This window comes from Vanellus vanellus, assembly GCF_965231255.1.
Source record: "Vanellus vanellus genome assembly, chromosome: 1".
Classification (NCBI taxonomy): domain Eukaryota; kingdom Metazoa; phylum Chordata; class Aves; order Charadriiformes; family Charadriidae; genus Vanellus; species Vanellus vanellus.
The window spans coordinates 55,927,764-55,945,284 of record NC_138905.1 but is presented as its reverse complement, the minus strand read 5'-3'; the positions used below and the strand labels follow the sequence as shown (position 1 = coordinate 55,945,284).

At 52.6% G+C, this 17,521-nt stretch overlaps 1 protein-coding gene across 1 annotated transcript; it reads right to left on the bottom strand.

Annotated features, from left to right (window-relative positions):
* Positions 1-16,207: 16,207 nt before the first annotated feature.
* Positions 16,208-16,894, bottom strand: LOC309676852 (suppressor of cytokine signaling 1-like; the record flags this gene model as incomplete). Its single annotated transcript, XM_082489503.1, has 1 exon — positions 16,208-16,894. One exon carries the CDS (start codon positions 16,892-16,894, stop codon positions 16,208-16,210), a length of 687 nt encoding a protein of 228 aa, XP_082345629.1.
* Between the last annotated feature and the right edge of the window lie 627 nt (positions 16,895-17,521).

Here is a 17,521-nt window from a genome sequence, read left to right as displayed (position 1 = left end):
GCGGTAACAAGACACTTGGGGCCCACTTGGTATATCAGATATGTAGGCATAGAACAGGCAGCTACGTCTGTGGGACCACAACAGTGCTCGGGCAGTATTTCTCAGGCCTGAACAGCATCTCAAGGTAGTTGGGGCAGGGAGGGAGAAGGGGGCAGGGACTTACTTCCCTCCTGTGGAAGAACTCTGCTGAACAGTGAGGGCTTCCTCAGCTCTTGTATCATGCTCATTCCCATGGAAGCATACCACTTTGCAATTTCTAGCATTGATATATTTCTAGAGGACAGAACATGCTGCTCCTGTCAGTGATGTGTTTTAACTGTTATCAGCATTTATCTGCTTCAGGAATTCAGAGCGATAAGTGGATTAAGTGTGGTAGGTTTGTAGGGCTGCTAGGTCAACATCCTCCTCCCGTCCTTTCCCTTTTCTTCCTATAAACAACCCTGTTGCCACTCTAAATGCCAAGTCCTAGAAATATCGCTGTCTGGAATTTATAAAAAAATACATAGATCTAGCATTTCAAAAGAGATCACACGTAAGACTCAGCTGTGGGATTAGAGGCACGGCCAGGCCAGAAATACATTCGCTGCTGGAATTTGCTATGGTAGAGCTCGCTGAAAAGAAATGGCTTTGAAACGACTACCCAGCAGCTATTAACTGCCAGACAGGATGACATTCTGTTCCTTAGAGCCTAAAGGGAGCCTGAGTCTTTGAATGTTAAAATCTAATTCAATTTGGTCTGGGGATTCTGGACTAGGTTTTAACCCTGGAGACATAAATGGGAGGAAGATGAGGAAAAGCTGGGGAGTTGTGTGTTTTTATTACCAGCCTGTAGCAGGCTGGATACCCCTAAAACTTACGTGGAACTAACCAGCATACCTGTGCCAAAGGAAATAAATTACAAAGCTCCAAAGGAATAAGTCATTGTATGACCTTCACTCATGTATTATACAGTATACTGCTGCATGTGAGCTAGTCCCTGCAGCACGACAAGAAGGGAATTGCCTGTCCAGCTGTAGCCCTGCCACAGCACAGACTGGCCGGGATCCGTATGGCTTGGTCCTTCCTTTGATGCAGTGAATGCTGATCACTTCCTGAGACTAAATACAGAGTTGGGCCAGGTGCTAGTAACAGTTCCTGTTTGTAGCTGGAAAGCAGCCATTAATTTCACTCAAGTGCTGTTAAAAGCCTGCGACAGTGGCTGGCGTTCCCAACCATGAGGAAAAGCACATTGTTCTAGCGCACATGAACAACAAGTTTGGGCAAGTGCTGAACCTACCAGAATTGCCTGTTCACAGCTGTGTCCAACCTACAACCCCAAGTAAAGGCGCGCACACGCGCACGCATGCACACACAGAGACACACACACACACACACGTGCCCACACATGCCCCCACAGCCAACTCCAGGGAAAGCATTTATTCAAACAACAAGGCTGCTGCTAGCCAAGGCAAAAGCAATGCTGCAGAGACCACAACAAAGCCTCTTTATTGCTGAAGCGTTTAACACCACAACCATCCAAAAGAGAAACACCGCTTGGCACAGAAGAAGAGCTGCAGCAACTCAGCGAGCCTGATTGCAGAGCGTGCTTCAGAGCATTCCCCCGCACGGCAGCTCCGGATTTGCTGCCTTGTCAGAGACCAGCTCAATCCCCCACTGCTGAAAGCCAGCCAGCGGCAACACACGCACCTCTGAGGATTCACAATCTCTTTGACTCCTCTAACCCCAGACTCTGCGGCGTACGGTTTCCCTCCGTCTGGCGGCAGGAGCGATAGGAGAGCCAGCGCGAGCGGGGCCCTACCTCTGCCAGCGTTTTTACCACTGTTGTGTGTCGAGTGCCTCTCAGCAGGGCTGGATGATGCTGCGGTAAAAGCTGCCAATGCCCTCGCTGCGTTTCCACCCGCTGAACTGCTCGAGGGAAGAGAACAATCAGCGACTCGAGGGGAAACCAGAAAAAGAAAAGGTGTTGACACTACCGTGGGGAAGGGAGGGGGGGCACTTCTATAATTCCCTTTCACCAGCAAAATGAGTCAGCCTCAGAATATCACCCTGCTTCTGCGCTTTTTATGTTCAACCACTGGAAAGATTCCCGAGGACTAAATTACCACCACATGCCCGCTGCGCTCTCAGGGGCTGACGTTGTGTGGCTGCGCCTCAACCTCGCGGCCTTCCCTGCGGCTCCCCTTCACAGGCTCCCTCTCACAGCCCTGCTGGCCAGCCAGGGGCAGCGGGACTTGGCCTGGAAGGGCTTCTTTACCTTCTCAGGCTGACACCTTCCAGGAGGAACCTCCACCTGGCCGGGACCGGGGCTGATGTAGGGACATGTTTCACCCGCTCGCGCAAGGGGCGTGAAGGTTCCCCCCAGGGCAGCTCACCCGCACCGGGAGGGACAGCGGAGCCGCCTCAGCTAAGGCAACGCGACATCGGCACCGCCGCCACGGCGCCGCGGGGCCCGGCAGGGTCGCGGGGCGGGGGCTGAGGGGCGGCGGCCGTTGCCCACCAACCCGCGCCCTCGCCCACAAGATGGCGCCGTCGCCCCGGCCGCGCACCCGCCGCACCCCCCTCCCGGCTGCCGCCCACCGGCGGGGCCCGCCCCGGCTCCGCGGTGCGATAAGCCGCGGTGACCGTATTTTTTTTTTTTTTTTTTCCCCTTTTAGGGCAGGTGAATACTCGTCGCCCCGCTCACCCGCACCGGGGGGGGGGCGGAGGAGAGGGGGGAGCTGCGCCAGCCCCAGCTGAGGGTGCTGCCACCTGCACTTCAGCTCAGGCGAAATGCAGACACGGGGCCGAGCCCAGAAAACGAGGTGGGCAAAAAGCCCCGTACTGTGCCGGGCCCGGCCTCCCCCTCCCGCACCCACCCACTCACCCACGCACCGCCACGGCTCCAGGTCACCGGGGGGAGCTGCCCTGTTTCGCCCCCGGTGCCGCCCGGCGTCTCCCCCGCCTCTTCAGCAGCACCCCAGCCATAACCCCAGAGAAAACGAGCACAACTAGGATCCATTTAAGGCAAAACTGATGCTAATTAACCGTAACCAACAACTCAGCAGAACGACACTTACTCGGCAAGCTGCAGATACTGCAGCAGCAGCAGCGGCGGTTGGCCTGTTCAGCAGGAGCAAGCAGAGGACGGGGTGCGGAAAGGGAAAATAAACCTTATTTTATGCTCTGTCGGCCCTGCCGCAATGGGGTTCATCCATCCCCACTGCCCCCCCCACCTGCTGCCCTCCTCACCCCTGGCGGCTGCCAGAGGTCACCTTCCCTGCAGCAGCCGGGACCTGCCACCCCTCTCGCCCCATGGCCACTGGCTCCCCCAGCTGCAGCCCAGCAGGCCAAGCCACCTTTGCTGAGCCCTTTCAGGACGGGTGGGTGAAGCGTGGGGGAGCCGGGGGCCACGTTGCCCCCAGCACCTGGCACCGTCCGCCCCAGCCGCTCGCAAACCATCCTTCCTACGCCCCAGGGTGCTCGGGGAAACCCCTGCCAGCGCTGGTGGGGAGGGCAGTTTTATTATGAATGATTACTCCTCCTCAGCTTGCAGAGGCCTCCTGGCACCCAGCGTGGGCCCCCGGCTGGGATTCTGCTGCGGCAGGCGAGGATGCAGAGATGATCCGTACACCGATTTTTTCCTGGGAAAAGCTTTTTTACATATCTTCCACCACCAGCAAAGCCCAGCCACCTATTTCACGCTGCTAACGGGTGACGCTGCACTAATCAAGGCTCTGGGGACGGTGTTATAGCTTACCGTGGTTGCCTCAGCTGGGGCAGGCTCAAATCAGTGCCTCTGCAAACAGCCACTGGCTGCTGCGCCCCAAGGGTGTACAGCTGCTGTCAGCTCCCCAGCAGCACGCCGTCTCGCCGGCCCCCCGTGGGAGTATGAGAGCAGGAGTCACAGGCACCACAGCCCTCCCACGGCCACAGGATGTGTCACCAGCCCCAAGGTGCCACTGCCGGGCCAGCCTGAACTTTCTCACATTAGCAGCAAAAATGCTGGGGGGCAGGATGCTGGCCAGGAGCAGGGCACAGCTCCTAACCATGCTCTCTTAAAATGGGAGCCCCTGACCTCTCTCCTGGCCAGCTGCATGCCTTGAGGTGTGCACGTCATGCCCCGAAATCCTCCTGAGTGAAGGGCTCTGCATCCTCTCTGTAAGGGGCGAAAGGAGGGAGGTTTGGCAGGGGCTGGGTCCTGCACAAGGCAGACACAGGGAGGATTGTGTTGGACAAGGTGGCAATGGTTGCGAGGGAGACCTAGGGCTGATCCCTGCCAGCGACGGCTTCACCAGATGGCCCTTCTGGGCTCGTCTGCACAGGAAAGCTGCTCTGGTCCCAGCAAGTGCCGCTTTGAGCCAGTCAGCTGTGCCAGTCCCAGCTCCCTGCACCCTGGCAGGGAGCAGCTTCTGACCACCTCTGGGTACCCAGGCCTGCCCCATGGCTGTCCTGAAATCCAAGCTCTTTATCCCTGAGCTTGTTCAAAGACACCCTGCACTCCCTTGTACCCAGACCATCTCGTTCCTTCCCCTGTTCTTCCCCTTGCTTTTTTCTGTTTCTTTTATCTTCCCTTCCCTTCCCTTCCCTTCCCTTCCCTTCCCTTCCCTTCCCTTCCCTTCCCTTCCCTTCCCTTCCCTTCCCTTCCCTTCCCTTCCCTTCCCTTCCCTTCCCTTCCCTTCCCTTCCCTTCCCTTCCCTTCCCTTCCCTTCCCTTCCCTTCCCTTCCCTTCCCTTCCCTTCCCTTCCTTTCCCTTCCCTTCCTTCTGTTTTTTTTTTTTTTAACCTGGGTCCCTTTCTTTGGCCTGCAGCAGCTTTCCAGCTCAGTGTGTTGGGGGGGCACAACCCTCAATCACAGCAACAGCCACCACGGGACCCAGCACGACTCCCCCGCAGCAGACACATGCATGCAGTTGCACCACACTTCAGATTGGCACAGCTTTTCTTGTGCACACCAGGCCTCTGCCAGCTCCTGGGGGGAAGGCTGGGAAGGGATTAAGTAGCTAAGTATCTCACTGGCAAATGAATATTGCTTTTTTTTTTCTATTAATTCCTCATCTTTGCTTTTATTGTGAACTGTGTACAATACACAGGCTGATACAGCTGTTATAGCATACCCTCCTAGGGTGAAAAAACATCTTTTCTCCACCAGGCCCTATTCTGGCTATCCAAACTAAATAAAGCATCCTGGCAAAAACATTTTCTGGAGGAACCACCTCTCTGCTAGGATTTTTGCCAATATAGAAATGTGTTTCATTCTGTCTTCCCTCCCCACCCCCAGTTTCCCACCTGCCGTCTACATCCCTGGTTGACAGGACTGCAGGACAAGGATCTGTAGTTTTGGCCTCATGCAAGAGGATCATCATTGGGGTTTATTTTTCAAATCCTTGCAAAGTACTGCTGAGCCTTCTGGGAGCACGGGAGGCTGCTGCGGGGCAGGGTGAGACCTGGGAGGGGTTTTCTGAACCTCTCTGTGGGCCTGGAGGTTGGGAACTGAGCCTGAACCCACTCCAAACCCTCCAGTGAAAGAGGTCTCTTGTGCCTCTAAAATCATGTGATGGTAGATGTGGATCCAACAGGCATGGGAGATGGGAAATGCAAAATACCCTGGAGTGCAAGAGGAAGCATGTCCTGTCTGCATGCAGACACAGTGAGAACAAATGCATGGAGGTGGGACTAGGTGGATACCATAGTGGGGTTCGGACCCCTTCTCCTGTAGCTAAATAAACCTCTACTTGCTCTTTATATATGTGTGTGTGTATATATGTGTGTATATACATGTACACATACACATTTTATACCTAGACACTAACACTTGCTGAGGTTTCCCTAAGCAGCCCCCTTGTGCCCCCCCACAGCCCAAGTCACCATGGGGGGACCCTCTACCACAGCCGGGCCCACGGTTTCTCCCGCAGACCCCCCCTCCAGGCAGTGCACGCGCTGGGGAGATCCTTCCCCACCCCAGTACTGCTTCCTTTATTATCTCTGCCCAGCTGTGGTTTATAAGTTGTTTAAATCTTTTCTAGGAACAGATAGAGATCGCAGTTACCCAGAATCCAAAAACGCAGACAGCTTGAAATGTGGTTAGACTCTGCCCTACTTTCATTGAGCTGAGAGCAAGGCTCTGCCAAGGTGCTCAGGAGAGAGGAGAAGAGGACAGGAGAAAAAAAGAAAGACCCATCCTTCAAACCCTCCCTTCCTCCCACCCCTAACCGCCCCCCCCCTCCCCCCCCAGCCTGCTGTGTCTCTTCGAACAGCACTGCCTCTTCTCGTTTGCCCTGGTCCTGCAGGTGAGCAGAGCATGGAGGTATGAAGCCTGGGAGAGATGCTCTTCTGCACCGCAACACTTGACACAGGCACGGGCATCTCCCCAGGCTGGGAGAGGCGTGAGGGTTCGCCAAATCAGGGTCACGAGGACAGCAGTGCAGGGAGTGATGCAGATTAAGAATGAGATGTGTCGGTAGAGTTTTTACTGTCCACACACTCACCGACAGCTTTTCCCCATACTAAGTTGCTCCGAGGCTGGGGGAGCCACAGAAGTGGAAGAGCCACCCGGGACTTCCCTCCTGTGAGAAATCCCCGCCCCGGGAAGTCCATGCTGGGTTGCAGAGCTGCCATGAGGCTGTGCCCTGCCTCCACGGCGAGCACGGCTCCCCTGCACCATCGGGCTCCTCCGACAGCAATACTTCCAGGAACCTACAGTGACCTGGAAAGGGATACTGCTGAAAAAATGCTGGGAGGCCTTTTTCCTTCTCCCAGTGGTGCGAGCCCACAAGACCAACCTGCGCACAAGGACACGCGTGTCCCACGCCCGTTTTGCCCCGGAGTCTGATTCTGATAACCTTGGGCTCTTCTCACAAGCCCTGATGGTGTTCAGAGGAGACGGGACTCAGGTGGGAGAGAACATCCACTCATGCTTACAGGTATATACCTCCAGCTCTGTGACTTTGTCCAAAGTACATAATATTTGCTAAGTAATTCCGCTTGTATTACTCTAGCTATGGAGCAGTACATAGACAAGCCACTCGCAGCCACTAATATTTTAACCGTGTTGCTTAATCCTGATTGGAAGTGCATGTATCAAAGTAAGGACCTGAGTAGCAGCGGGGTATTTTTGCTGATGCTCTCACTAGTGGTAGCAACAGTGAGGCGTTTCAGTGAGGAGAAGGGTTTGCTGTGGTCAAAGCCATAGAGAGATGCTAAAGAAGGTATCGTCTGAAAGATATTATAGTCCAAGATCATTATGGTATTTATTAACACCATTTACAGGGACTGACTCGAACAGCCTTGGAAGGAAGAATGAAAAAATGCCAGAAATCACATTACGTTCTCCTGCAAGAAGTTTTTCATCCTATTGAAAAGCTTTGTTAGAAAGAATGATGAGAACGGTAATAATAAGGCACTATAATTATACCTGATCCTTCTATAATCTCTCTCTCCACAGAGTTTGGGAGCACTTTACTGCTATTATTGGATTTGAACAGTCCCATCTGGATAACATACGACTGATTTGTTTGCATGGCTTATTTTAGGTATTTCAGCACATACATTAGAGCTGCCTTCGTATCTGGCCGATCCCCTGCACAGTCTGTAAGGGCAGGAAAAGATCTTCAGCTCCTGTTCTCCACCGCCCCTCTCCCATCCCAATTCCTTGGAGAGCTCTTCACAGAAGTCCAAGGATAAAAGGAGCCATCAGTTCTTTCCCCACCCGACCCTGTACCACAGAACAATGTTTACAACCTAGGGGGTGGATTTGCACCTGTATTATTTTAGGCTTGAGGTTCAATGAATCCCAAAACAACCCTAGATGTACCTAAAAGTCTAGTGGCAAGGACCTGGCACACACCTTGTGCTAATGTACACACTCTGCAGTCAGAATAGCTGCTACCCTTCAGGCTGAAGCTGTGAAACGAAGGGGTTTGCTGCGTGCGCATGTTCCCAGCATGCACAGAACCAGGGAAGCTGTGATGGATGCTGGCGTCTTTCTGGACTCAGCATTACTTACAATGCCATCTCGGTTACAGTGACGCTGGCAAGCTCCCGCTGCAGCTCCTGTTCACCGTGGCGTCTAATTGAGCGAGCAGCTCCATCAGTGTCAAGAACTTTGCTGGCCCCCTTGCAGGAGCTCTTGGGTGTGAAACTGGGCACTCGCTACTTCACTCTGCCAGGGCCAGGAGAAAATAGACACAATTCAAAATAATTCAGCCCACATTTAAAAATGTTATTATGAAAAAACAAAGAGAGATTAAAAAATAATAAAAGCATGTTACTAAAACTATGGTTTACATAAACAGAATTGTATTCAGTCTGACCTGGACAGGCTGGAGAATTGGGTGGAGATGAACCTAATGCAGTTCAACAAGGGCAAATGTAGGGCCCTGCATCTGGGGAGCAATAACCCCGTGCACCAGTACCAGTTAGGGGCTGACCTGCTGGAAAGCAGCTCTGCAGAGAGAGACCTGGGAGTCCTGGTGGACAAGCTGACCATGAGGCAGCAATGTGCCCTTGTGGCCAAGAAGGCCAATGGTCTCCTGGGGTGCATTAAAGAGAGTGTGGCCAGCAGGTTGAGGGAGGTCATCCTCCCCTTCTATTCTGCCCTGGTGAGGCCACATATGGAGTACTGTGTCCAGTTCTGGGCTCCCCAGTTCAAGAAAGACAAGGAACTGCAGGGGAGAGTCCAGCAGAGGGCTATGAAGATGATGAGGAAACGAGCATTTCTCTTATGAGCAAAGGCTGAGAGACCGGGGTGTGTTTAGCCCAGAGAAGAGAAGACTGAGAGGGGATCTCATCAATGCTTATACACATCTTAAAGGGCGGGTGTCAAGATGATGTGGCCAGACTCTTTTCAGTGGTGTCCAGGAGAAGGGGCAACGGGCACAAACTGGAACACAGGAAATTGTCAGGGTAGGTTAATGGTTGGTCTTGATGATCTTAAAGGTCCCTTCCAACCTCAGCAATTCTATGATTCTATGTGGAAAAACTACTTTGAGGGTGGCAGAGCACTGGAACAGGCTGCCCGGAGAGTTTGTGGAGTCTCCTCTTCTGGAGATATTCAAAACCCATCTGGATGCATTCCTGTCCAGCCTGCTCTAGGTGAACCTGCTTTAGCAGGGGGGTTGGACTAGATGATCTCCAGAGGCCCCTTCCCACCCCTGCCATTCTGGGATTCTGTGAAATTCATAGCAATTTATCACTAGCTTACAGTTCAGGGAATGTCCCTTTCAGACTGAATCCCCATAAAACTTAACAAACACAAGTTGCCTAATTCTTTCATTGCTTTCGCTGCTTTTTAAGGGATCATCTTTTTCTCCTGTGAATTGGAGCAGGGTCTTCTCCTGTGTCCCTTCCACGTCCCACATGGCCTCAGCAGCACGGACAGGTGGGGTTTCTAGTCCCTGCCCATCCCCAAGGCTGTGGGCACATTTTGTTGAGGAGTTTAAAAGGACCCATTAGTCCTACCTTAAGTTTTCCCCCCATTTTTGGACTATTACATCCAGTTTCCTCACTTTCATTCTCTTAGACTCTTCAGAGCCATCTTTGTCAATTTGTTTACTTCTGGTTTATTTATAAAAGACAAACCCCCAATGGACATAAGCTCTCAAGTCCCTTTTGAAAATGCTGTCTTGTCTGTAAGTGCTTTGTTTGTGATCCTCTCCAATCCTTTAGGCTATTGTTTACGAGCTGGAAGGCATCTGTGCTTGGGCTAATCATGCCGAATGCCAGCAATTCCCCCAGCATGATTTGTTGCAGAAGCCAGTGGGAGCAGGGTTTGTTTTGATTACGTTTAGTGTGGAAAATCCACGTTTGCTCACATAGGCCTGACAAAACCGGGGGGAGGAGGGGGGCGCTAATCCAAAATCTTATGAGCGGAACAACAATCTGGTCATTGATTTCAATGGCATCTTGGACCAGCTTGAAGGTTGAGAACTCTGAAGGGAAGGGTGGTGTCTTAGGAAAGCAGGTAGCCTGGGAGTCAAAAAATCTTCCTTTAAATGTGTATGCACGTCATTTGCTCTGGGTTGGATGAATCAAAGGCAGATCTAGGAGGCTGCCAGTGCTCTACGCTGTTTTGCACAGCTCCTTCAAAGCTGTGCAGCTCCTTTCTGACATGAGGTTAGTCAAGCTGGGACCCCCCAGTCCTGTCCCCACCAGCACGGCTGGGCAGAGCTGTCCCAGCCATCACCTTGGGCTGATGCTGGCCTCCCCTGATGCCCTCAGCTGACAAGTCAGACTTTTTCACTCATTCTGGATGATGGTCACATTCTCCTCCTGTGCTGGCGCTTGCCTCCAGGCATCAGATGGGTGTCCCCATTTTTCTGCTCATGAAAGCTGGGATGAAGCGCCTGAGGGCTGCTCCCGAGGGGGCTGCCATCAAACCGCTGCTAAGGCACACCATGTGGCCAGGTATATGGGGCTGCCGCCTGCAGACACCCCCTCTGCCTCGGGAGGCCCCTGCACAGGTACCAGGAGCTCCATGCGCACCCGGAGCTCAGCACAGCAATCCCCAGCAGAGCAGCTGGCACAAACGGCCTGGGCTGTACCCCGTGCCATTGAGCCCAAGGCTGCGCTTCGGCTGGCTTGTTCCCAGACTCCTGCCATAGCAGAGGTGTGCCCAGCGAGGCACAGAGCTCAAAGCTGCACCCAGATCCCACCTCTGCCCTATTTCCCACCTCAGCTTTTCCTCCTCCAGAGGTGCTCCATTAATCACCATTAATTCCTTTTTGCACCCACAAATCGGTTAGTCTCACCGGTGGCCAGGACTTCCACAGCTTAAGCTATGTGTCACATGAGGAAATGTCTCCTTTTGTTTCTTTTGAGTCTTGCACTTGAGTATTTCATCAGATGCCTCCTGGCATTTTTAAGAAAACACACTTACTTTGTCTCCCAAGTCCATGGCTTTTAGGTTTCACAGATCTCCGCCGCCGACCTCAGCCATCTCTTTTCCCGGCTGAAAAGTCCTAGTCTATCGAGCCAGCCCTTTACATGGGAAACGTTTGGAAGTACTCTGCTTCGCCTGAATCAAAACCCCAGCTCCACCAGCCCCAGCTGAGATCACACGGCAGCGGGAGCACACAGAGACCCGGGCAGCTCTGCAGGGAGGCATCGGCAGTGGCAGAGCAGTTCTGCCGCATCTCCCTCTCCTTTGACGCCCGCTCTCTCTTTGAATGCTGCCCTCGGTCGCCCTTGCCTTTGCACCAGGACATGGCGCAGGGCAGGCAGAAAGCTCCAGTGCATGCAGTTATCACAACTTTACTGACACCAAACATCTAAGGAATTGGTGCAAAATGAACTCAATTGGACAAAACCATCACATTCCCCTAACCAAGGTATACTTGTAAATTAAAGGGTTTAGCATGTTTAGAGACTAATGATGCAAATACACATTTTGGGAGGGACATCAGGGTAAGGGTCCAAACCTGAGACCCAGCTGTGTGTACACAGAAGGTTTTATTTTGAAGCTTGCCTACCTAGGAGGAGCTCATTTCCAAACACTGAGGATGTCCAAATGTTAATAAATTTTTTTAAATGTGTTTGCACAAACTTGTGGTTTTGGTGAATCCTGATCCATCAAGACAGATCCCTAATGGCATACAGACCCTTATGTCAGAGGTAATCAAGTATTATTACAAGAGCTGCTGGCTGTGGGGCCCCTCCTGTGCACACACATGGGTACATATGGAAGTTATTAACAAGTTTTAGCGAAGGATTTTGGGAAATTAACCCCTGGGGCCCCAGAGCACGGCTAACAGACAGCTAGTCGGGAGCAGATGAAGAAAGCAGTTTCCCGCTGGATGCCTGCGGCGTGCTGGGACCGAAATCCAGGCCCTTTGCAGCCTGTTAGAGGAAGCCCCTCTCACAAGGACTAAACTTTTCAACTTCTGCTGTTAGGAAGAATGGTTGAAAAAAACCATCTGTGAGCCTGTGTAAGTTTCCTCGACAAACTGAAATGAGTCAGCTGGAGAAATGTATAACATAACATAAAAATGCAAACAATTTTCTTCTATTCCCCAAATGGTGCTCAAGAGGTTGTGAGGAAGTTTGTAATTTCTTTATAAGTCCCTTTAGGAGCCACCAAAAGAAATGTTTGGATGCGGGCCACCAGGAGCTGCTCCTACACGGCAGAGGGACTGGTTCAGAGGCAGGGTGATTAAAGTGAACGTCTCCCACTCGTTAATGAAAGCAGCAGGATGTTGTTTGCAGTCACCCCACGGAAGTAAACTCTTAAAGTTTTACTTTGTACATCTTTTTCTCAAGAGCTGATGGAAAAAGGTTTCTCTTCCAAAGTCCATGCAAAAGGAGGACTCTGCAAAGCCTACCGCAGCCGATGCACTTTTCACAGTCCTGTTCTTCCCAAATTGGTTTCCTTTCTTGCACCAATCCCGATCTGCAAAGTTAATTCTTGGGAATAAGGAGAATACTCACCCATAATATGCTTTAAACTTCCATACTATAACAATGCTTGGCACTCATTCACTGCTTTTCATCCACAGATCTCAAATCAATTTGCTACAGCCCTGCATGGAATTGACTTACTTGTAAGACAAAGATGAGCACTTGCTGTGCAATTAAAAAAAATAAATCAGCAAAATAAAGCAGACTTTATTGAAATCCAAACTATTTCCTCCTCCCTTCGTGTGATTTTCCTAAGTCGCAATCCTGGTCGCAAACAGGGCTCTTCCGCAGCCCCCAGCCATACAGCCCAAGATGCTCGTTTTCGGCCAAATGAGAACGGTTCACAGCCAGGTCACAGCAATCCAGTTCGAAAGCTCTTCCCTCAGTGAGCTATAACCGTGGCCATAAAACAGAAGCATTCCTGTGCTCGGTTATAAACGTGGAAGAAAGCAGCCTGCTCCCTCCCCCCTCCCCTGTTTCTGAAGGGAAGGCAGGAAGGCAGCCAAGGCCCCTCAGCAATGACACCCCCAAGGAAGAAAAGGATTGAGGGGAAGGGTAGGGTGCCTGGGGCAGCAGAGCCAGTCCCACTTCTCCTGCGGCAGGCAGAGAGGGAGGACAGCCATGCAGCACACCCTGCCAAGGCAGGGGCTCCACATGAGAGCCAGGGCACGGTCCCAAAATTCAGTTGCCTGGAGCTACCTGAGATGCCCACAGGGGGTGGCAGGGTGGGCGTAGGAGCATAGGAGACTTGTGCTCTGCTGGAGCTCTGCCCAAAGAGCACTGAGGGTGAGCAACAGCATGGTGTCCGAGCCCTGTCCAAATCTATGGCAGGCAGCAGCACCCAGAGGACATGTGTGACCCAGGGGCACCCCGCGTACCACGGGGGAAGTAGGAGGGATGTGGTTTTCCATCCACCAACATGCCACAGCATTTGGCTGGCACTGCCACCATCCTGGTCCCTCTGCAGGGGACTTTGCAGGGACAACACCTGCAGTGACAGCGCCACCACCACCACCTCCTCCATGGCCAGTCCCACCTCCCTGCCCTGCGAGAATGCCCAACCGCAGAGTTGTTCAGGGGAGGGGACCCCAGGAGGTGTCTAGTCCAACCTGGGGCTCACACCAGGGCCAGCTCTGAAGTGACACCAGGTTGCTCCAGGCTTGACCCAGCTGTCTTGAAACTTCCAAGAGTGGAGACTGTACCTCTCTGGGCAACCTGCCCCACAACCAGACTACCCTCATGGGAAAAAAATCCCCTCATAGCCAGCCTGGACTTGTTTCCCCTATGTCTGCCACGCAGCACTGTGGTGAGCCTCAGTCCTTGCTGACCTTCTTGTAGGTACAGGTAGGCTGCTCTTAGGTCCCTCCGAAGCCATCTCCACTCCAGGCTGAACAAGCCCAGCTCCCTCAGCCTCTCCTTGCAGGGGAAGTGCTCCGTCTCCCTGAGCTTCTTGGGGTCACCCCTCATCCCAATCTCACTCCAATTTATTGAGGGTTTGTTGCACTAGGGAGCCCCAAACTGGATGCAATACTCAAACTGGGGGTCTAAGTAGTGGTGAGTACAGGGAGGTAATCACTCCTGTCATCTGCTGGTGGTGCTCCTGTTAATGCAGCCCAGGATGATGGTGGCCTTTGCTGCCAGACAGCCTGCAGGATGATTCAGCTTTGCTTTCTTCCAAGACCCCTTGTCCTCACATGGGTTACAGTGCTTGGCCAGAGCTGCTTCAGGAGCCAGAGACACCAATAACCCTGAGCGACAGGGTGTGTGTTTGAGCAGGGGATGCACAGAACCATTCTCTCAGGGTGGGTCAAACCCCCAGCCCCCTCGTAACACTGCCTGGGGTAACGCAGAGCACCCCAAGCCCTCACCCAGGGCATCGCAGCCTGACTCGGGCATCCGAGGGCTCCAATTCACAACCTCTAATGGACCCAGGGATGACAACGGATGCAATTACCTGCTCAGCTTTTTGCCCCGGCCCTACATGAAATTACAGCTCCGGTGGCAAGCAACACCATACCCACATCAGCCACCACAGTGCAGGCAAACCCTGCCAGTGAGCCATCCCTGCTCATGCTGGGCTGAGAGCATCAGCAGCTGCAGGGCTACTCAGCTGCCGCTGGCCTCCCTGAGACCAAGAGAAGCAGGCGGCAGGGAGAAGATGGCCACTTCCCCAGCACTTAGTTAACTACCTTCGTTCATAAGCCAGTGCCCCGAGATAGGAGGCCAGGCACCTCGCCATCGACAGAGCCCTCCAGAGAATAATTCAGAGTGTCTAAGTTAGGCTCCTGTGATGAATCACACCCTGTATCTCTCTCTCTCTCTCTGTGCTGACTGCATGCTTTGGTTCCTCAGATAAGATACCTGAAGCCAAAAGAGCAAATTCAGAGTAATCTCTCTCCACGTTTGGCTTTTTACCACCCCTATAGAGTTTGAAGGGCAAAGTCAGTGGGAGCTCAGCACGGTGCCCACACAGCTGTGGATCCTTGGCAGCGTGCAAAACAGGTCTGCTCAAATTTTACAGTATCTGAATTTTTCCTTTCACATAGCTGTTTGCAGTCACTTATTTCAAAGATATCATACCTGCTGGCACCCCTAAAACGAACCATAACCCTATTCAAGCTGACTCTGTTCCTCTCATTTGTACTCATCACTGATGCTGTGCCCTGTTCTTGAATTACTCATGTTTCTTTCAAACACTCTGTACAAATTTTAAGGTACTAAAAATACTTCTGAAAATCTCACCTTACATTCTTAGGAAGTATCTTATGTTTAGAAAATTCTTCACTTGATTACACTATAAGATGAATTAAGTTTATTGTTTCCAGCTAGGACCATTCGTTTATGTCCTGCTTTTGGTCTTTATAAGAAATTCATTTGTTCAGTTTCAGTTTGATTGCCCTGTCTCAGCACTAAACTAACCAGGTTTCCAACACTGCAAGGGAATGAAAATATCACCATGTATTCATTGACTTTTAAAAATAAGTACAAAAACATGTTTATTAAATTTTTTTAAAGTCTTATATAAAAAATTCTTTGCCTTTTTTGAGGCAAAACCAAAACGTCCTTTTACAGTCTGTAGGTGGCAGCAGCATACTATCAGATGAGCATAAGAAAGGGCTCTGGATCCCATCTGTTCGCACTGTCCCAGGGCAGACCCGACTCTCCAAGACCAGGGTTACCTCCGCAGGAATGCCATGCCCTTCATATAATGGAACTCATCTGCACTCTCAAAAATCTGTCCAAATAAAGCACGCAAAAGCCAGTGAAGCTGCACGTATCATACACAGCTGCGATGGTCTTCCTCCCTAGTGCAAACGTTGGCCTCTGAAGTGGCAGGCATTGCATTTGTGCTGCAAGGAGTGAAACGCGCTCTCGCTCCGCTGCAGCTGTGTGGGTATCCGGTTGGCACAGGGGTCATGCCCACCGATGCCCAAGATGCACTGCTGTGGGACTGTCGCAGCTGTACCACTTCATGAGGGCAGATCTGTAGCAGAAACAAGCTTAAGCACTCTTCCATAGAGGAAAACACAGGGCTGACCCGGGAGGACAGGCAACTCACCTTCTCAAGCTTATAAGTTATAAACGGAGCAAAGAGCAGGACTTGGGGGGGGTGGTAATCTCTGCTCTTCAGGTTGGCTTTACCCCAGACATCGCTGGGGAAGGCCACACACGCTGTGTGCGTACAAGGACACAGCTGTCACAGCCAGTGGGTTCAAGCCCTGCTCCCCCTGCCCTCCCCTTCCTCTCCCAGCAGCCAGTCCAGTCCCACCGGCATGGCGTGCGTCCCACCAACACAGCCACGTAACAGGCACCTCCATTGGTCTCCCACACCCACAGCATCATCTCCCAGCCCAGGACGGAGAGGGACTGGGGACAATACTCCCCTCTGACCCTCCCCTTTCGCCCGGGGGTGAGACCACCTCCTTCCTTGGGCACATCCCTGAGGAGCCCCCCAGCCCTGCTGCGTCCCCCATAGTTGCGGCACCAGCAGGCAGGCTACGGCGGCACAGTTCTTGCAGCGTGGGCACTGCCCGGCGGCTCCGGCACAGGGGCTCGGAGAAAACCAGGGGGGTTCCTCCCATCTCATCAAAGTGCAAGGGGTTGTTCCGGGTCCCCGCCACCACCAGTTCCAGCAGCCGGACCACACAGTCTGAAAACCAGTTCTTCAGGCGGAAATAGCCCTCCTGGAAAGAGATCCGAAGGCTGACGGGCCCCGTCGGCATCCGCACGCTCAGGCTGAACAAGCAGTTCCCCTGCGAGCTGTCCCGCACCAAGTAGGTGCCGACGGGCTCCCGCTGGAGCTTGGCGTGAGCCTCCCCCACGGACAAGGGGCCCCAATAGAAGTCGCTGGCCTGGAGGATATTGAGGGATCGCTCCAGGACCTCCCACTCGCAGCTGCGAAACATCCGGAAACGATCGGGCAAGCTGGGGGGCGCGGGGCTGGGGAGAACGCTCCGATGCTGCCTTTGTGGATGAGAAACAGTGGCGTGCGTGTTGTGCAGATCATCTGGCCTCCCTCTGATCATCTCTCAAAGAGCCCATGGATCCTGGAAAGATGCTGCCTTTACCATGCTTTCTCCTTCCCATCCAGCCTGCAGGACAGAAGGACAGCTGAGGCAAACCCAATACCTTGTTCTAACTGGGCAAGTGAAGATACTTCACAGGGAGAAGACAGCAGCAAGAGTACCAAAGAGGGAACCAGGGAGTTACTGTATGTCCCTAACCCACAGATGTAGGGATAACCAAGGAAATATATGCAGAAAGGGCTCCAGCTGAGTCCCCACTAGCGCAAGTTAGCACTTTACAGAGCTCTGCGTCCACTGGGTTTCCATGATCCACAGCTAGGAGCTCCCCAGCACACCCTTCAGCAGGCTGGTTTGAACCTAGCAGATCTCGGTATTTTGAGATTTCCCTCTGTTGGATGTTTAGGGGCCTTTCAGAGGGGCCTTGAGACTGGCAAGGGGAAACCACACTCCAAAGCAGAAGGGAAAAATTTCCCAAAGCAGGAAAGTATCGTTCACTTTGTCATTCAGTGAAGGGTGGAAAGGTTTCCTCACGCCTCTCCAACCCTTTCTCCAACAAAAGGACAGACAACAGGACTTAAAAGAAGCAGAAGATGTGAACGAGCCTTTACCACCAAACCCCACGAACCA